This window comes from Chiloscyllium punctatum, chromosome 33 (assembly GCF_047496795.1).
Source record: "Chiloscyllium punctatum isolate Juve2018m chromosome 33, sChiPun1.3, whole genome shotgun sequence".
In the NCBI taxonomy this organism is placed as follows: domain Eukaryota; kingdom Metazoa; phylum Chordata; class Chondrichthyes; order Orectolobiformes; family Hemiscylliidae; genus Chiloscyllium; species Chiloscyllium punctatum.
Window position 1 is genome coordinate 32,094,316 of NC_092771.1, and position 21,188 is coordinate 32,115,503.

The window sequence follows — 21,188 nt, forward strand, 5'->3', positions numbered from 1 at the left end:
GTGGTAGAGGCGGGCATGATAGTTAAGTTAAGATGTATCTGTACAGATACATAAATGGGCCAGGAGCAGAGGGATATAGATCATTAGAAAATAAGTGACAGGTTTAGATAGAGGATCTGGATCGGCACAGGCTTGGAGGTCTGAAGGGCCTGTTCCTGTGCTGTAATTTTCTTTGTTCTAACCTACCCGTCCACTATCCAAAGTCATTTATACATACCACAAACAGCAGAAATCCAAGTATGAATCCCTGAGGAACACTTTCTCATCACAGACCTCCAGCCAGTAAAACACATTTCCACTACTACCCTCTGCCTTCTATGGGCAAGTCAATTCTGAAATCACACAGCCAAGTCACCACAGATCCCATGCATTTTAATCTTCTGGATGAGCCTTCCATGAGGGACCTTTGTCGAAAGCCTTACTAAAATTTATTTAGACAGAGACGGCACGGTGGCTCAGTGGTTAGCACTGCTGCCTCACAGTGCTAGGGACCCAGGTTCGATTCCTGCCTCAGGCAATTGTCTGTGTGAGTTTGCACATTCTCCCCGTGTCTGTGTTGGTTTTCTCCAGGTGCTCTGGTTTCTTCTCACAATCCAAAAATGTGCAGGCCAGGTGAATTGGCCATGTTAAATTGACCATAGTGCATTAGTCAGGGTAAATATAGGGTAGGGGTCTTGATGGGCTACTCTTCAGAAGGTCAGTGTGGATTTTCTGGGCTGAAGGGCCTGTTTGCATACTGTTGGGAATCTAATATAAAAACATCCACTGCTCTGCCCTCATTGATCACCTCTGTTACCTCCTTGAAAAATTCAACTAAGTTAGTCAACCATGACCTGCCTTGCATAATGCTATGCTGGCTGTCCCTAGTTAGGTCATGCTCTTCCAAATATGTGTACATCCTATCCCTAATGTTTCTCTCCAACAGCTCCCCAACTGCTTATGTGAGACTCACTGGTCTGTAGTTTCCTGGATTATCCCTATTTCATTTCTTGAACAGAGGAACAATGTTAGCTACTTGCCAGTTCTCTGGGACCTTTCCAGGGGCTAGCGAGCATACCAAGATCCTGGTCAAGACCCAAGCAATCACCTCTCTTGCCTCTCTCAATAACCTAGGGTGGTCTCCACCAGGCTTCAGGGGTTTACCTAACTCTTCAAGAGAAGCACCACTTCTTCCTTGATCTCAAATGCTGTAGCAGATTAGCATGCCTCAACACTTAATCTAATTCTGCTCTGTATCCTTCTGTTGGGTGAATACCAATGCAAAATATTCATTTCAGACCCTGCCCACACCCTCTACCTCTAAGCATAGGTTTCCTCCTTTATCCTTGAATGGCTGAGTTAGTTATCCTTAGTTCTCTTATTTTTAACGTATGTATAGAATACCTTTGGATTCTCTTTAACCCTACTTGTCAAGGTCATTTCATGGCCCCTTCGTGTTCTCCTAATTTCCTGCTTGAGTATTTTTCCTGCTTTTCTTTATATTCCTCATGGGCCCTGTCTGGTTTTAGCTTCCTAAACCTTACATATGCTGCTTCTTTCTCTTTTGACTACATTCACAACCTCTCTTGTTACACAGGGCTCCCTTACTTTGCCACCCTTTGTCCTTCATCCTCACTGGAACATGTAGGTCCTGAATGCTGATCAGTAGGTCCTTAAGCAATAGCCAAATGTCAGGTGTGGACTTGCCTGATAACAGCTTCTCCCAGTTAACATTCCTAGTTCCTGCCTAATACGGACATAATTTGCCCTCCTCCAATTTTGTGCCTTTCTGCAAGGTCCTGACTTATCGCTTATCCATAGCTACCTGAAAACTTCAGGAGTTGGAATCGCAGTTTCCAAAATGCTGTCCCACTGAAAGGTCAGCCATGTGGCTGGATGCATTAGCCAATACAAGGCCCAATATGGCCCCTCCTCCAGTTGGGAGAAAGTGAGGACTGGAGATGCTGGAGATCAGAGCTGAAAAATGTGTTGCTGGAAAAGCGCAGCAGGTCAGGCAGCATCCAAGGAGCAGGAGAATCGATGTTTCGGGCATAAGCCCTTCTTCAGGAATTCCTGAAGAAGGGCTTATGCCCGAAACTTCGATTCTCCTGCTCCTTGGATACTGCCTGACCACCTCCAGTTGAACAACCCACATGGTGTTTCAAGAAACTTTCTTAGGTGCACTAAATAAATTCTGCCCCATCTAAGCATCTTGCTGTAAGGGAGTCCCAGTCAATATTGGGGAAGTTAAAGACATCCACTATGACAACCCTGTTGTTGTTGCATCTTTCCACAATCTGCCTACATTTCTGTTCCTGAATGCCTCGGTGGCTCTTGTGAGGCCTATAGTATAATCCTTTCAGAGTATTGCCTCCACCTTATTTTTGAACTGTGCCCATATCCCTTCGTGGGTGAGGCCTCCAGTATATCATCCCTGAGTGCACATGTTATATTCTCCCTGATTAGTCAAGTAAATCCTTCACCTCTTTTATCTCCCTTTCTATGTCATCAAAAACAACGAAACCCTGGAACGTTGAGCAGCCAGTTCTGTCCCTCCCTCAGCCAAGCCTCTGTAATGACCACTAGATCATAGTCCCATGTCCTGATTGCGGCTCTAAGCTCATCTGCTATAATACTCTTTGCATTGAAATAAACACCCTTCAGCCTATTAGTCCCATCTTGTTCATTTATCTGGCTCTGAGTGTCCTTCATTTCTGACTTACGGTCCTAACATCTATCTTCCCCTCATTCTTCCACTTACTGCTGTGCTTCTCAGCCCCTTACCACTCTAGTTTAAACTGTGCCGAGTAACACTAGTATACCTCCCTATGAGAATATTGGTTCCCATTCTCTCTTGTACAGGTCACCCCTGCCCCAGAAGAGGTTCCAATGATCCAAGAACCTGAAACTCCCCCCTGCAGTGGGCCCTTAGCCACACATTCATCTGTCATATCTTACTATTCCTTGCCTCACAATACTTGGTACTGGTAGTAACTCAGAAATTAGTAACCTCTTCAACCTCTTTCCTAACTCCCTCTACTCACTCAGCATGACTTCATCTTCTTTCTACCTGTGTTCTTGGTTATGAATATGGACAATGACATCTGGCAGCTCCCTTATAAATTTCATGCCACCGCTCAGAGACATCTTTGGACCTGGTATCAGGGAGACAATGCACTATCTTAGAGTCTTGAATGCAGCCACATAAACACCTGTCTGTGTCCTTAATTAGCAAGTCTTCTACCATTGTCACTTGCTTGGACTTCACCTGACCCTGCTCTACAACAGAGCCAGTTGTGGTGCCACAAGCCTAGCTGACGCAGTTGTACTCCCCTGAGAGGCTTCCTCCCACCAACAGTATCGAGAATGGTACACCTGCTGGACAGGGTAATAGCCACAGGAGACTCCTGTACTACCTGCCTGCCTCTCCTGGCAGTCACCTATCTCCTGACTGAACCTGTGGTGTCACCATATCCCCGTAATTCATGTCTATCACACTCTCTGCCCCCTTTATGCTCTTTAGTGTGTCTGACTGCAGCTGCAGCCAAACCACATAGTCTGTGAGGAGCTGCGGTCAGTCACACTTCCTGCAGGCATCGTCATCAGGGACACTAGACTGCTCCCCAATCTTCCGCATCTGGCAGGAGGAGCACACCACTGCCCTTACAGCCATCTCTGACCCTTTACGTTTAGAAAGATAAAAGAATCTCGCCTAAGGCCACACTTACACCAACGGCACTTCCATCACACAACCCCTCAAACTAGTTGTTGCTAATTTCTAATAAACTGGTTACTTAACTTACAATGCAGTTTTTCCCGTCCCTTAACACTGGATTCACCCGTGATACGCTGTTCAGTTGTGGTCACTGAGCCGCCTTGTCCCAGAATGTTCTTTCATGAAGTCTCTCTGCCATCCTCAGTTTTTATTCCTGCTTACTGTAGTATATGATAGAATTTCATTATTATTTTGAGATTGAATTTTATTTTACGGTTCTTTATAAAACAATTGTATGTCTCTTACAGAATATTGTTGTACTGCAACAGAAATCATTTTCGTTTTTATTTGCAGTGTGTCCAAATTGCTTTTAAAATGACACCTGTGTTTTCTTTAATGATTCACATTTATGTAATAGAAAACTGTGACGGTGTGTGCTTCACCTTTATCCAAAACATGATAATAGAATTTGCATTATTCTTTAGTTGTAAAAACCAGTAATAAATTCTTACCAAACAGAATTCATGTGTTCCATTTTTCTATTTTATGTTGCTTAGAACTACGTCTGCCAAGAAGCATCTTGCTTTATCATAAAACTTAAGTCACTTTATTCACGTAATCATCTTTTAATCAGGAACAATTATTTTCCTGATGAGAAATTTTGAGTTATAAATTATATCATTTATGGAATACTGTGATAGGTTTTGAGAATTTTCTTTGGTGTCTCAAGAAATGTTATGCTATCTCATTCCTAACCTTTTGTTGCTTCTAGTGGTTCTAGTTGCAGTCTGGCAGCAGGTCTAGAGTCTTTGGGATTGACTGATATCAAGACATTGGTTCGGTTGATGTGTCTGGCTGCAGCCAGTAGAGCAGGTCTTTCTCCGTGTCCGGGTGCCATCAGCACTTCAGATCGTCCTCGTGGAGTTCATAACAAAGTTAACAAACCGATTTCCTGCCTAGCCTACCTAAGCACAGCAGTGGGCTGTTTAGCTTCTAATAGTCCAAGTGCCGCAAAGCTACTTGTTCAGCTGTGTACACAGGTAAAACGTCTGAAAACTGTATAACTAATATTGTGATATCCTGAGGAAAGAATTTCAAGACATTACAATTTGAGTGGAACATGAGGGTGATGGAAGGTGAAAGCAGCAAGCAGGAGGAGACATGAGTGGTTGGCAGAGTCAGTACGTGATGCAGGAGGGAATGTTTAACAGAAAAACAGGCAGCCTGTGCAATTGCAGTCAGAAAAGAACAAAGAAAATTACAGCTCAGGAATACGCCCTTCGGCCCTCCAAACCTGCGCTGATTCAGATCCTCTATCTAAACCTGTCGCCTATTTTCCAAAGATCTGTATCCATCTGCTCCCTGCCTATTCATGTATCTGTTTAGATACATCTTAAATGATGCTATATTGCACATTTGTATGCCCATCCTCTACCATCTTCGCTGGCAAGGCGTTCCAGGCACCCACCACCCTCTGCATAAAGAACTTTCCGTGCATATTTCCCTTAAACTTCTCCCCTCTCACGTTGAACTTGTAGCGCCTAGTAATTGAGTCCCCCACTCTGGGGGGAAAAAGCTTCTTGCTATCCACCCTGTCCATACCTCTCATGATTTTGTCGACATCAATCAGGTCTCTCCTCAAGCTCTGACATTTCTTGCCAGTAACTGTGCTAAATGAAAGTTATTCTGGTACATTGCCTCAGTTACAAGCCATGCTAAAACAAAATTCACAATACTAGATGTACTTTAAATGTGGATAACTATATTAATGCTTCAAACTTGCTCTTCAGCTTAACTTGTGGTTACTTGTGTAAACTTTGACAAAATGTATTTTTTATTGAGCCTTATTTTTGGTTAATTTTTCAGCGAGTGAAATCTGTACACATACAATAGGCATAACATCTGGAAAAGAAAGGGATTTATCCATTATTATACCATCTTTGCTTGTCTCCTCAGAACTTAATCTCAGCAGCCACAGGTATGAATCTCACTACCATAGATGATCCCATTCAGAGGAAATTTCTACCCAGTTTCCTTAGAGGTATTGCTGAGGAAAATAAACTTGTGACATCTCCAAACTTTGTTGTAACTCAAGCATTGGTAGCATTACTTGCTGACAAGGGAGCCAAACTGAGACCAAATTATGACAAGACAGAGATGGAAAAAAGAGGTATGTGCTGTCTTTCAAGTTGTTACATGAAAGCTGCCATGTGAACCTTTCTCATTATGATGAGAAGCCACATAAAGTTATTAGGCTTAAAATACTTGCTTGGTATTTTCTTTCATAATGACTTTTCCAAAGTTGTTCTTTTCTATTATGCAATTTATCTACATACTGAGACAATAAACAGTGGGTCAAAACTTGACTTCTGATTGATCTGTATTATTTGACAAGTAATATGCTTTTTATTGCTAATTTGAAGATTTAGAGGTAAAATTTACCTTAATTTTGGTAAAGTTTTTGTAACAATTTATTATGTAACAATTGATCAATTTTGAGTTTTTAGAAAGGTGAGTACAATACCATTGCTTTGTTTTCTTGGCCATCATTCACTGGGGATTGTCTCACTGTTTTGTTTAAGCAGGTTTTATTGCCCATTTGTATGCCCATCCTTCCTATGATCCTTCTGCTGTAGGCCCTCTGGAACTGGCTAATGCCTTAGCAGCTTGCTGCCTCTCATCTAGACTGTCTTCCCAGCACAGACAATGGGCTGCTCAGCAGCTTGTTCGGACTCTTGCAGCACATGATCGTGATAACCAAAGCAAACCACAGACTTATGCTGATATGGCTGGGGACCTACGGAAATGTCCATTCACCAAGCTTGAAGCACACCAGAATAGGGTAAGAAACACACTTCCACACTAAGTCTGAACTGAGAGGATTATTTTGCAAAATATTGCAACTGCGTTAGCTCACAATAAGCCAGAGGTGAAGATCTCAGGCTGTAAATATTTGGTGTTCAATACCTTACTGTATGGACTTACTTAGATCATCAATTGCTTGGAAGTGAATTGTGGTCTTGGTTTGGACAGCGTCAGAAAAAATATTGGTCATTGGGGGAGCACTTTGGGGCCAGTGAGCATAATTCTATTAGTTTTAAAATAGTGATGGAAAAGGAGAGACAGCATCTAAAAGTTCAAGTTCTAAATTGGAGGAAGGCCAATTTTGATGATATTAGGCAAGAACTTTCAAAGTTGATTGGGGATGGATGTTCTCAGATAAAGGGACAGCTGGAAAATGGAAAGCCTTCAAAAATGAGATAACGTGAGTCCAGAGACAGTATATTCCTGTTAGGATGAAAGGCAAGGCTGATAGGTATGGGGAATGCTGGATGACTAGAGAAATTGAGGTTTCGGTCAAGAAAAAGACAGACCCGTATGTCAGGTATAGACAGCAGACATCGAGTGAATCCTTAGAGTATAAAGGCAGTAGGAGTATACTTAAGACAGAAATCAGGAGGGCAAAAAGGGGACACGAGGTAGCTTTAGCAAATAGGATTAAGGAGAATCGAAAGGGATTTTCAATACATTATAAAAGGGAAACTAGGGAGAGAATAGGGGCCCTCAAAGATCAGGAAGGCAGCCTATGTGTAGAACCGCATAAGATGGGAGAGATACTAAATGGGAGAGAAGTACGTGGAAGGTGTAGAATATGAGGAAACAGATGGTGACAGCTTGAAAAATGTTCATATTACAGAGGAGGTAGTACTGGTTGTCTTAAAACACATGGTGTGCCATAGGACTCTGTGGCAAGCTAGGGAAGTGATTGCTGGGCCCCTTGCTGAGATATTTCTATCATCAATGGCCACAGGTGAGGTACCAGAACACTGGAGGTTGGATAACATGGTGCCACTATTTAAAGAAGGTGGTAAGGAAAAGCCAGGAAACTATAGACTGGTGAGCCTGACATCAATGGTGGGAATCCTCAGGAACAGGATTTACTTGTATTTGGAAAGGCACGGACTTTTTAGGAATAGTCAATGTGGCTTTGTGAGTGCAACAACATCTCACTAACTTGACTGAGTTTTTTGAAGAAGTAACAAAGAGCATTGATGAAAGCAGAGCAGTGGACGCAATCTACGTGGACTTCAGTCAGGCGTTCAACAAATTTCCCCATGGGAGCCTGGTTATGAAGGTTAGATCACATGGAATACAGGTAGAACTAGCCATTTGGATACAGAATTGGCTTGAATGTGATGGTGGAGGATTGTTTTTCAGACTGGAAGCCTGTGACCAGTGGTGTGCCACAAGGATCGGTGTTGAGTCCACTACTTTTCATCATTTGTATAAATGATTTGGGTGTGAACACAGGAGGTATAGTTAGTAAGTTTGCAGATGATACCAAAATTGGAGGTGTAGTGTTTACCAAAGTAATTTACCACAGAGTACAACAGAATCTTGATCAAATGGACCAGTGTGCTGAGGAGTGGCAGTGGAGTTTAATTTAGATAAATGTGAGGTGCTGCATTTGGAAAGGCAAATCAGAGCAGGACTTATACAATGAATGGTAAGGACCTGGGGAGTGATGCTGAACAAAGAGACCTTGGAGTGCAAGTTCACAGTTCCTTGAAAGTGGAGTTGCAGGTAGATAAGATAGTGAAGAAAACATTTGATATACTTTCCTTTCTCTGGGTAAAGAACCCACCCCTGACATCTCCCCTATACCTTCCACCTTCACCTTAAATTTATGTCCCCTTGTAACACTCTGTTGTACCCGGGGAAAAAGTTTCTGACTGTCTACTATGTGGATGTACCTACTAGAGAAGGAGTAATACGTGACATTTTTTGGGAAATAAGGCAGGGAAGTGACTGAGGTGTCAGTGGGGGAGCACTCTGAGGCAAGCGATCATAATTCCGTTTCTTTTAAAATAGAAAAAGGATAAAATGGATCAGAAGTTAAATTGGAGAAAGGTCAATTTTGACAGTATTAGATAGGAACTTTCAAAAGTTGATTGGGGGAAGTTATTCGCAAGTAAAGAGATGGTTGGAAAGTGGTAGACTTTTGAAAATGAGATAACTAGAGTCCAGAAATAATATATTCCTGTTAGTGTGAAGGGCAAGACTGGTAGATGTCAGGAATGCTGGATGACTAGAGAAATTGAGTCTCTGGTCAAGAAAAAGGAGGAGGCATATGTTAGGTATAGACAGCTGGAATTGAGTGATTCCCTAGAGGTGTGTAAGGGCAATTCGAGTATACATAAGAGAGAAATTAGGAGGGCAAAAAGGGGACATGAGATTGCTCTGGCAAGTAGAGTTTCTTTGAGTATGTTATGGAATAAAAAGTAATTAGGGAGAGAGTGGGGCCCTGTTATGGAACAGTCCAGTTCCCCTCAAAATATATAAAGGAGATAGCCTAGACTCCAACATTTTGTTATTTTAAAGGTAAATGTGAGGTGATGTGTTCCAGATGCAATTCAATTGATCAAACTACTCGACATTAGTCAAAATAGTTTATTCAAACACTATGGGCAGCATGGCCAGAGACCCGGGTTCAATTCCCGCCTCAGGCAACTATCTGTGTGGAGTTTGCACATTCTCCCCGTGTCTGCGTGGGTTTCCTCCAGGTGCTCCAGTTTCCTCCCACAGCCCAAAAATATGCAGGTTAGGTGAATTGGCCATGCTAAATTGCTCGTAGTGTTAGGTGAAGGGGTAAATGTAGGGGAATGGGTCTGGGTGGATTGCTCTTCGGAGGGTCGGTGTGGACTTGTTTCCAGGGCCAAAGGGCTTGTTTCCACACTGTGAGCAATCTTATCTATAGTTAAAATACAACAAAAGACAAAGGAGCTTGTAATAACTCTATTGAAAAATTGTTTGACTACAAAATATTAACTATTCCAATATCGTAACATCCCATAAACACACCCATTGAAAAAGGCAAATTCACAGACAACTCCTTTAGTGGGCAGAGAACCAGCAGCTTTTGGCTGTAACCAAGTGAGCTTTCATTTTAGATTAGATTAGATTAGATTACTTACAGTGTGGAAACAGGCCCTTCGGCCCAACAAGTCCACACCGCCCCGCCGAAGCGCAACCCACCCATACCCCTACATTTACCCCTTACCTAACACTACGGGCAATTTAGCATGGCCAATTCACCTGACCTGCACATCTTTGTGACTGTGGGAGGAAACCGGAGCACCCATTTATTCAAGATCCCAAAAACCATAAGGGTGGCTAAAATTACACTATGAGTCGGAAGGGTTTGGAGGGATACGGGTCAAATACTGGCAAACGGGACGAGGTAAGATTGGGATGTCTGGTCAGCACAGGCAAGTTAGACTGAAGGTCTGTTTCAAACTGTGTAACTTTATGATCCTGATTCCCTAAAGTGGGACCAAATGTCGAAACCTCTGACTCAGAGGTGAGAGTGCTTTTAACTGAACCACAGACATTGTAAGTCATGCATTCTGTACATCTAGGATAACATTAACTGAAAACCAGTCCTAGATTGTGGATATAAAGAAAAGTTGCTAAATACATTTTTTTTTTCTTCTGGTTCTGATTGCTCTGTTCATCTCAGAATTGCGCTTTAACCACGATGAATTTTTACACCTGTATTTGATGCTCCTTGAGCTGGTTACTCAGCAGATGCTGATACATGTGGTCCAGTAAACCTCCTCTACCACCAGAATTGCTTTTTAATCAGCTACCTTTGGGGAGGTAGTGTGTCTTGGTAGAGACAATGACTTATTCAAGTCATAGTGCTACTATATGCATTGTTGCTTCTGATGGAGTAGATTAGATTAGATTAGATTACTTAGATTAGATTAGATTAGATTACTTACAGCGTGGAAACAGGCCCTTCGGCCCAACAAGTCCACACCGACCCGCCGAAGCGCACCCACCCACACCCATTCCACTACATTTACCGCTGCACCTAACACTATGGGCAATTTAGCATAGCCAATTCACCTAGCCTGCACATTTTTTGGACTGTGGGAGGAAACCGGAGCACCCGGAGGAAACCCACGCAGACACGGGGAGAATGTGCAAACTCCACACAGTCAGTCGCCTGAGGCGAGAATTGAACCCGGTTCTCTGGCGCTGTGAGGCAGCAGTGCTAACCACTGTGCCACCGAGTAGTTATGCATCACAGAGTTACAGGCATATTTAGTGAAAGTACTCTAATTGCTTTAATGTAAAAACATCTCTAGAATAGTTTCTCTTAAATTTCTTCAAAGGTGATCACATGTCAGTGGTGCAGTAAAAAGGGTCTCCTAGCAACAAGTGGCAATGATGGGACTGTTAGAGTGTGGAGTGTCACTAAAAATCATTACATCTTACAACAAACATGTGTCTTCAATAAAACGTGAGTAGCTCCTTTTTTAATTTAAGATTATTTTAAGTTAACATGAATGTGGTACATTAAGTTTCCACAGCTAATGTTCAAGATTGCACTAACTTTTTCTGTCAATAGAGAAATTATTTCAGAAGACTTGGGCAGTCTGGGCTCTCCTTGTGAACCAAACTTGTCTCTCATTTGTTGGAGCATTAGTGGCAAATATATTGCAGCGGCACTAGAAAAAGTGGTGAACATTTGGCAAGTTACTGGTAAGGCACTTGATATTTTTGTATTTTTTAAAGTGCAATTCATATTGTTACCCATCTTGATTAGAATGTAAAATAATGTGATAGTAAAATGGTACAGCAACGGTGTCCCTTTGATTTTCTTTTGTCACCATGAATTGTTTGTTAGCTAATGGTACTAAAGGCTGAGAAGTCCCCTGAACATAATGGCATCCTAGCACCTTAAACAAAATAGCTGTAGCGCTATTTGTTATATTTCCAAAATTTCATAGATTTTGGAAAAGTCCCAGTGGTTTTGAAAGCCACAAGTGAAACATCTCTATTCAAGAAACGATGTTTCAGACAGCAGGATATGACATGTGAGTTAGCGAAATGTGTCATTGGGGAAGTTCTGGAATTCGTTATTGAGGCAGTCATGGCAGGACTTTATGAAAATTGTGGCAGACATATTTCAAAGTCCTTGATAATATAGCCAACAGAGTAGATAAAGGGATACGAGTAAATATAGTGCAGTTGGATTTATAACAGTATTTGACAAAGTGCTATATCAAAGGTTGAAAATCACAGAACACCAGGTTATAGGCCAACAAGTTTATTTGGAAGCACTAGCTTTCAGAGTGCTGCTCCTTCAAGAGGTGAATCACCTATTATGTGGCAGGTTTAAAGATGCAAAGAAGGACAGAAAAGCAAGTTGTGAGGTGGATTAAAGGAATAAGAAATGTTGACTAGGAATAATTTACCAAATGGAATATACTATTTGAAAATATAAGTTTGTCCCTTTGTCATGGAGCATAGCACATCACAATACATTCTAGTTGTTGTGATACAGACAGAGGCATCTGGGTGTTCTCATACATGAATTACGAAAATTATCATGGAAATACTGCAGTAATTAAGAAGGCAAATTGCATATTGGTCTTTATTGTAAAATATTCTAAGCATATTATTTTAGGATATGTGACATGGTCAATACGGAGAGGAACTGGGAATGCTCTACTTAAATAAGAGATGAAGAGGAAATTCCTTCTCAGTTGTTAATCTTTGAATTCACTACACAGAGAACAGTAGAGGCTGGGTCATTGGATATATTCAAGGCTGAGTTAACACAGAAGCAGAAAAGGTGGAAGCAGGAGTAGGTTTCCGGCCCTTCAAACCTGGTCTACCATTCAGTACGATCACGGCTGATCAACTAACTTTCCCACTTTCTTCCTATACCTTTTGATCCTTTTAGGTCTAAGTAATGTATCTAACTCCTCCTTGAAAACGTTCAACATTATGGCCTCCAACATTTTCTGTGGCAGTGAATTTCACAGGCTCACCATTCTCTGGATGAAGAATGTTTTCCCCATCTCAGTCCTAAATGGCCTAGCCCACTTCCTTGGACTGATGTACAAGGCATCAGGCTGAAAGGTGAAGTTGAGAACATGATCACCTCAATAAGGTCACCTTTTAATCTTCTCAGCTCCAAGGGAATAGCCTCATCCTCCTTATCTAATCTTTCCTTCTATCTAAACTCGCTCAATCCTGGTATCCTTCTCATAAATCTCCATGGATTTAACTTGCTTCCTAAAATAAGGTTCCCAGAACTGAACAATGCTCCAAATGTAGTCTGACCAATGATTTGTAGCATTGCAGCAGAATTTCTTTGCTTTTAAACTCTGTGCCTCTGTCTATAAATCCATCTTATAAACCTTCCAAACAACTGTTTCAACTTGTCTGGCCACCTTCAGAGAATTATGCTCATGAACCCCCAGATGCCTCTGCTGCCATACCTTCCTCAAAGATGTACCATGGGCCTGTACTGTCGCTCTGTGTTTCTATGACCAACTGCATTACCTCCTATTTCTCTATTCAACTGGCAGGTGTCCTGCCTGTTTGGCCAACTTATCAATGTACCTCTGAAGTCACTCAGCATCATCCTCTCAATTCACTCTTCTCCCTAGCTTCGTATCATCTACAAATTTAGAGATTTTTAGAGTTTAGAATCCGTACAGTGTGGAAACAGGCCGTTCGGCCCAACAAGGCGAAAGTGAGGACTGCAAATGCTGGAGATCAGAGGCAAGGTTAGAGTGGTGCTGGAAAAGCACAGCAGGTCAGGCAGCATCCGCGGAACAGGAAAATCAACATTTCAGACAGGAACCCTTCATCAGGAATGTGACTGGGGGCCTCCAGGGTAGAGAGGTAAATGGAGGAGGGTGGGGCTGGGAAGAAGGTAGCTAATAAGTGGATGGAGGTGGGGATAAAATTGATAGATCGGCGAGGAGGGTGGAGTGGAAACGTGGGAAAGAACATTGGCAAGTAGGACAGGTCATGAGGATGGTACTGAGCTGGAAGGTTGGAACTGGGGTAAGGTGGGGAGAGGGGGAATGAGGAAATTGGTGAAGTCCACATTGATGCCCTGGGGTTGAAGTATTCCAAGGCGGAAGGTGAGGTATTCTTCATCCAGATGTTGGTCACCTGTTCTCCTGCACACATTGTAGGAACTTGTCTCCTTCCACGCACATCTTTTCCCAGTCTTCTCTAAGGAATTACAATCACCAACTGTCGCAATTCTACTTGTCTTCAGACTTCCATAGTGTGCCTAAAAATGCTGTCACTTAATTCCTCCCCACTATTTGGAGGACTTGATATAGAGGTGCTGGTGTTGGACTGGGGTGAACAAAGTCAGAAGTCACACAACATCAGCTTATGGTCCAACAAGGTTATTTAAAATCATAAGCTTTCAGATGATAGTCCCTTCATCAGGTGAAGTGAGAGAGAAGCAAACAGACACAAAATTTATAGGCAGAGAGATCAAGGACAGTAAGATTTTTAAAAATCAGACAAATGGTGTGAGTGGAGTGCCGAATAATAATATCTTCAGGTAAGCGTCCTCTAAGATGGCCTTTGTGATACACAACAACCGAGAATTGCTAAGCAGAAACTGATAGCCACGTTCCATACCCATGAAGACAGCGTCAATCATGATCTTGGATTCATGTCACACTATATGTGACCCTCGCACACTGTTTTGTGTCTGTAAAATCGTTCTTACTGTTCTGTTTTGACACTATCAGTTTGATAAATTATGATCTCTCTACCTTAATTAGTTAGCATAGTTTTGGATTATTGGTTACTTTGGTGAGACCCTTGGCATGTGACTCTTATACCTATCATGTTATTTCCAGCCTTTTGTTTTTGTCTCCTTATTTTTAATTTTTTTTTGTAATTATCTCTCTGCCTCATTTAATCGGATTATAGGTCATCCCTTCACTTGTTATTGAGTTGCTGACACGATCACCTGCAGAGATTTATTATGCCTCCTCCATTGCCACAATAAATCAAACCACAGATTGGAGGAGCAATGCCTCATCCTCCGCCTGGGTAGCCTGCAGCCCAGAGTACTCAACATTGACTTCTCCAATTTCAAATGACCTCCCTTCCCATCCCCGGTTCCCTTCCCAGCCACCCTCCCCACTCCTTTCCATTCCTCTCATGGACCCTTCCTTCCAGCCACCAACTAGATTAATTCCTCCCATCAACCAACCGGGTCGTACCCTCTACCCGTCTTCACTTACCCACACTTCACCACCTGGACCTGCCACCCCCTTTATCTGAAGCTCCCCCTACACCCACAGCCAGTTCTGAAGAAGGGTTACACCTGAAACATTGACTTCTCCACCTCCTGATGCTGCCTGGCTTGCTGTGTTCTTCCAGCCTCCTACTTGTCTACCTTGGATTCCAGCAGCTGCAGTTTTTTTTGTCTCTAACCAAGTTTGTACCACTGCAAAGTCTCTTCAAAGGATCCCCACTTTGAAGAGATTCCCTGCCTCCCTCAGATGTGCACTCAGTGAGCCTTTTCTCACCGCCACAGTGCCGTGACATCTTCAGCCCTCCAACTCTTTGACCCCATGATGAAACATACTCCCTACTGCAGCCACATGGCTTTGCTCTGCTGCTGTCTTCGCAACTATCTCATTCCTCAAGGCCTACAGATACATTTTAAACCCTCCAGATTTGGACCCACCTTTAATGCTCCATACTTGCATTACCTCCAATGCCTCCACAAACAATTCTCTCTCCAGATGCTCCACTCTACCCTCTCTGCATTGCAGAGGCATCTCCATTCCCTCTCCTCATCCCAACCCAGCTCAAGACCTCCACTCCCCAAACGTGTGGAGGACCCTTACTATTCCACATCCAACGCAGAATGAATCCACCAGCTCAACAAACAGTTTTTTGGTTTCATGTCTAATATAAACAATTGAAAGTTTGCAAAATTCTGCTCCACTCACCTGTAGTAGGAGAACTCGCTCACTGTTTGAAATCTGCGCCTTAGTTCCGGCTGCCTCCAGGCCCCGCCCCACACTGCTACCACCGCCATTACCCACGTGGAGACTCCATCCAGCACTGGGCCTCTCCGGTCCAAATCTACTTCTAGGTCAGACACTGCTTCCAGTTTGGTACCCGGGCCTTAGCAACCAACTATTGGGAAACCCAAGTACTCACCCACAACCTCTATCTCTGCTCCGGAAGTCTCCTGCAACGCTGCCCTGGATTCTGCAGACAAAAACACTTGGGTCAGCCTCAGCTTTCCTCCAGCTTCTGCTACCACTTCTAACTCTGCTCATTCTGCAACCAAGACTAGGACTCCAATCCCCTAGGTCCTACTGTCTATCTGCAGCCAGTCAACACACCTGTTCTCCCTCCTCACTCATCCATGCCCACAATGCACCTTACCCCTCCGCCTCTCCCTCTTCACCTCATCCCCCTGCACCCCTTCCCACTCTCCTCCCAATCTCTCTTCTTTCCCACATCCACTCTTACCCACCCCCCCCACACCCAACCACACCACATCGAACCTTCACACACCACATGCCATCACCCTCCCACCCTCCTCAGGATCCCCCCCCCCCCACCCCCAAACCGGATCCCAGAGCCTTGCCACATATTCACTATCTTCCCCCCAACCTTGGACTCTGTGATGCTGAACAGTCCAATCTCAGTAAACGGCGCATGTTTGTGCCCCTCCTCCCCCACCTCAACAAATTCTGTACTCGCCACAGCTCGGAGCTCTTCTTCCGCTGTCTCTGCATCAGCGCTGCCTTCTTTGACAAAACCTCCCAACTTCCCTCCAAGGACCCCTTCTCCCACCTCCAACCTTCCTCATCCGCCACCGGATCATACCTGCCCTAGGCCTCTTCATTGCAGACTGCCGTTGTGACATCAGCCGCCTCAATTTCTCCACCATCCCCCCCACCCACTCTAACCTCACTGTCTCAGCAACAACCCCCGGTCCAACACCCCCCAATCGACTTCGCCCACAACTTCCTCCCTGCCCTCAAATTCACTTGGTTCATCTTAGACACCTCCCTCCCCTTTCTTGACCTCTCCACTTCCATCTCCGGAATCAGTCTGTATTCGGACATTTACTATAAACCCACAGACTCTCACAGCTACCTGGACAACACCACCTCCCACCCAGTATTCTGTAAGAACTCTATCCCATTCTGCACATTCCTCTGCCTCTGCCACATCTACTGTGACAAGGAGACATCCCAGATGTCCACCTATTTTGAACAACATACTTTCCCCCCTCTGTCATCCAGGTAGCCCTCCATTACACCGCCTCCATTTCCCGTTCCACTGCTCTGTCTGCCCCCCCCAACCAAAATGCAATAAAGACGGAGTCCCCCTTGTCCTCACCCACCACCCCACCAGGCTCCACATCCAACGCATCAACCTTAAGCACTTGCACCAACTCCAGCTAGACCCCACCACCAACAAGAATATTTTCCCCTCCCCACCTTCTGCAAAGACTGTTTCCTTCATTTGCAGCACACTCCCACCAACCCTCTCACCTCCTCCTCCCCCTACCCCCCACCCCACCCCCCCCCCCCCCCCAAACCCCCAGGTACCATCCTGGAAAAGATGTAAAACCTACCAGCACACCATCCCCCTCACCTCCATCCAGGGCCCCAAACTGTCTTGCCAGGTGAAAGACAGATTCACCTGCCTCCTCTGTTAGTTACTGCATCCGGTGCTCCCGATGTAGTCTTCTCTATGTTGGGGACATCAGACGTCCCAGTCACCACCCATTTTAATTCCCCTTCCCACTTCTTTTCTGACATGACCATCCTTGCCCTTCTCCATTGCCACAACCGATCAAACTGCAAATTAGAGCAACAACACTTCATCTTCCGCCTGGGCAGTCTAAAGCATGAAGGAATCAGCATTGAGTTCTCCACTTTAAAATAACCTCCCTTCCCATTCCCCGACTCCGTTCCCAGCCCCTCCCACTCCCCCTCCCCCTCCCACTCCCCCTCCCCCTCCCACTCCCCCTCCCCCTCCCCCTCCCTTCTATTCCTCTCATTGACCCTTCCTTCTAGCCACCAACTGGATTCATTCCTCCCATCGACCAATCAGGTCATACCCTCTCCCTGTCTTCACCTATCCTCACCTCACCACCCTGACCCCCCACCACCTCCTTTATCTGTAGCTCCCCCTCCCCCATCTCCAGTCCTGAAGAAGGGTTACACCTGAAATGTTGACTTCTCCAACTCGTGATGCTGCCAGGCCTGCTGTGTTCTTCCCATCTCCTGTTTGTCGACCTTGGATTCCAACATCTGCAGTTTTTTTGTCCTATCTGAAACTTATTAGTTGACACTCCATTCACACCATTCGTGTGATTTTTTTGATCTTACTGTCCTTGATCTCTCTGCCTGTAAATTCTGTATCTGTGTGCTTCTCTCTCACCTCACCTGACGAAGGGGCAGCACTCCAAAAGCTTGTGGCTTCAAATAAACCAGTTGGAGTATAACCAGGTGTTATGTGACTTCTGAATTTGGTGGTCTCTAATAAATATCCTCTCATGATCTCGTTGTTCCCTTTAAAATGAATTGTGGAAGCCCGTGTATAAATTTCCAACGTGTACTGACTGTCAGAAACACAAATTCAGAAGGCTTTCCTTAAGTGATTTATTTTTGTCTTTATAGGGGGCAAGGGGCTTCTAGACGTACAACCACATTGGGTTTCTGCTCTTGCATGGCCCGAAGAAGGTCCAATAGCCAGCTGGGCTGGTGACACTTTAGAGGTTCTTCTTGTAGGACGAATGGATGGATCTCTTGGACTCATTGAGGTAGTGGATTCATCTACTATGCACCGACTTGAACTTGAGCACTGCTACAGAAAAGATGGTAAGTTATGCCTTAATTACGGGCAGGGCAGATGTTAGCAGGTAAAGGGACGGCTGGAAAATGAGAAGCCTTCACAAATGAGATAACGAGGGTCCAGAGACAGTATATTCTGTTAGGGTGAAAGGAAAGGCTGGTAGGTGTAGGGGATGCTGGATGACTAAAGAAATTGAGGGTTTGGTTCAGAAAAAGAAGGAAGCATATGACAGATATAGACAAGATGGATCGAATGAATCCTAAGAAGAGTATAAAGGCAGTAGGAGTACACTTTAAAAGGGAAATCAGGAGGGCAAAAAGGAGACATGAGATAACTTTGGCAAATAGAATTAAGGAGAATCCAAATGGTTTTTACAAATACATTAAGGACAAAAGGGTAACTAGAGAGAGAATAGGGCCCCTCAAAGATCAGCAAGGTGGCCTTTGTATGGAACTGCAGGAGACGGGGGAGATATTGTGTTTACTGTGGAAAAAGACACAGAAGATATAGAATGTAGGGAAATAGATGATGGCATCTTGAAAAATGTACATATTACATAGGAGGAAGTGCTGGATGTCTTGAAATACATAAAAGTGGTTAAATCCCCGGGCATATCCTAGAGCTCTGTGGGAAGCTAGAGAAGTGATTGCTGGGCCCCTTGCTGAGATACTTGTATCATCGATAGTCAAAGGTGAGGTGCTGGAAGACTGGAGGTTGGCTAAAGTGGTGCCACTGTTTAAGAAGGGTGAATAAGGACAAGCCAAGGAACTCTTGACCAGTGAGCCTGAAGTCAGTGGTGGGCAAGTGTTTGGAGGGAATCCTGAGGGACAGGATGTGGATAATCGCAAAGATTCACCCACCTCACCCCTCGAGTGAATAAACTGCTCTACACCTCAGTCTAAAATGATCTACTCCTTATTCCAACACTCTGTCTCCTGGTTTCAGACTTACTAGATAGGAGAAACATCCCATTCATACCCACTTAGTCACAACATGTAAGTATCAATGAGATCAGAGCTCCAATGACCCTGGTTCAATTCCAGCCTCTGGCGACTGTGTGGAGTTTGCACATTCTCCCTGTGTTTGCGTGAGTTTCTTCCAGGTGCTCTGGTTTCTGCCCACAGTCCAAAGATTTGCAGATTAGATGAATTGGATGTGCTAAATTGTCCCTAGTGTTCAGTGATATGTAAGTTATGTGTGTTAGTCAGGGGTAAAATGTCAAGTAATAGAGTAGGGGAATGGGTTTGGGTGAAATGCTCTTTGGAGGGTCATTGTGGACTTGTTGGGCCAAATGGCCTGTTTCCACACTGTGTTTATACACTGTAGGGAATATTAGATTAGATTAGATTACATTACAGCATGGAAACAGGCCCTTCGGCCCAACAAGTCCACACCGACCCGCCGAAGCACAACCCACCCCTGCCCCTACATTTACCCCTTACCAAACACTACGGGCAATTTAGCATGGCCAGTTCACCTGACCTGCACATTTTGTGACTTCTGAATTTGGTGGTCTCTAATAAATATCCTCTCATGATCTCGTTGTTCCCTTTAAAATAAATTGTGGAAGCCCGTGTATAAATTTCCAATATTTTTATAAACTACTTCATTGAGGGCGTAGAAGGGTGATTTAGTAAATTTGCAGACGACACAAAGGTCGATGGAGTTGTGGATAGTGACGAAGGATGTTGTAGGTTACAGAGAGACATAGATAAGCTGCAGAGCTGGGCTGAGAAGTGGCAAATGGAGTTTAATGCGGACAAATGTGCAGTGATTCACTTTGGTCGGAGTAACCAGAATGCAAAGTACTGGGCTAATGGTAAGATTCTTGGTAGTGTAGATGAGCAGAGAGATCTCGGTGTCCATGTACACAGATCCTTGAAAATTGCCACCCAGGTTGACAGGATTGTTAAGAAGGCATACAGTGTTTTAGCTTTTATTAATAGAGGGATCGAGTTCCGGAACCATGAGGTTATGCTGCAGCTGTACAAAACTGTGGTGCGGCCGCACTTGGAGTATTGTGTACAGTTCTGGTCACCAAATTATAAGAAGGATGTGGAAGCTTTGGAAAGGGTGCAGAGGAGATTTACTAGGATGTTGCCTGGTATGGAGGGAAGGTCTTATGAGGAAAGGCTGAGGGACTTGAAACTGTTTTTGTTAGAGATAAGAATGTTGAGAGGCGACTTAATAGAGACATATAAGGTAATCAGAAGGTTAGATAGGGTGGACAGGAGATCCTTTTTCCAAGTATGGTGACGGCGAGCACGAGGGGGCATAGCTTTAAATTGAGGGGTGATAGATATAGGACAGATGTCAGAGGTAGTTTCTTTACTGAGAGTAATAGTAGTAGATTTGCCAACTTTAAGCAAATTTAAGTCATTATTGGACAAGCATGTGGACATACATGGAATAGTGTAGGTTAGATGGGCTCCAGCTTGGTATGACAGGTCGGCACAACATCGAGGGCGGAAGGGCCTGTACTGCACTGTAATGTTCTACGTTCTAAACTTGTAGGTTGAGTCACTAGTTAGGAAGACAAATACAATGTTGTCATTTGTCTCGAAACGACTACAATGTAAAGCAGAGATTTACTTCTGAAGTTTTATAATGTCAGACCACATTTACAGTATTGTGAGCAATTTTGGGCCCCATACCACGGGAAGGATGCATTGGCCCTGGAACAGGGCCAGAGAAGGTTCACAGGAAAGATCCCAGGAATGAAACGCTTAACATATATGAGGAAAGATTGAGGACTCTTGGACTGTATTGGATGGTGTTTAAAAGGATGGGGGATAGATCTTAACTGAAACTTACAAAA

General features: G+C 44.0%; 1 protein-coding gene across 8 annotated transcripts in view; it reads left to right on the forward strand.

Annotated features, from left to right (window-relative positions):
* The window catches only part of herc1 (HECT and RLD domain containing E3 ubiquitin protein ligase family member 1), a 466,732-nt gene that overhangs the window by 337,525 nt on the left and 108,019 nt on the right, over positions 1–21,188 (forward strand). For 6 of the 8 annotated variants that reach the window (XM_072553316.1, XM_072553317.1, XM_072553318.1 and 3 more), the window contains 6 exons: positions 4,467–4,734; positions 5,651–5,864; positions 6,280–6,536; positions 10,876–11,003; positions 11,112–11,245; positions 18,196–18,396. In XM_072553316.1, coding sequence (XP_072409417.1) covers positions 4,467–4,734; positions 5,651–5,864; positions 6,280–6,536; positions 10,876–11,003; positions 11,112–11,245; positions 18,196–18,396 — 1,202 coding nt within the window. The remainder of the gene's footprint in view (positions 1–4,466; positions 4,735–5,650; positions 5,865–6,279; positions 6,537–10,875; positions 11,004–11,111; positions 11,246–18,195; positions 18,397–21,188) is intronic. The other 2 variants (XM_072553323.1, XM_072553320.1) reach the window with 1 other exon arrangement.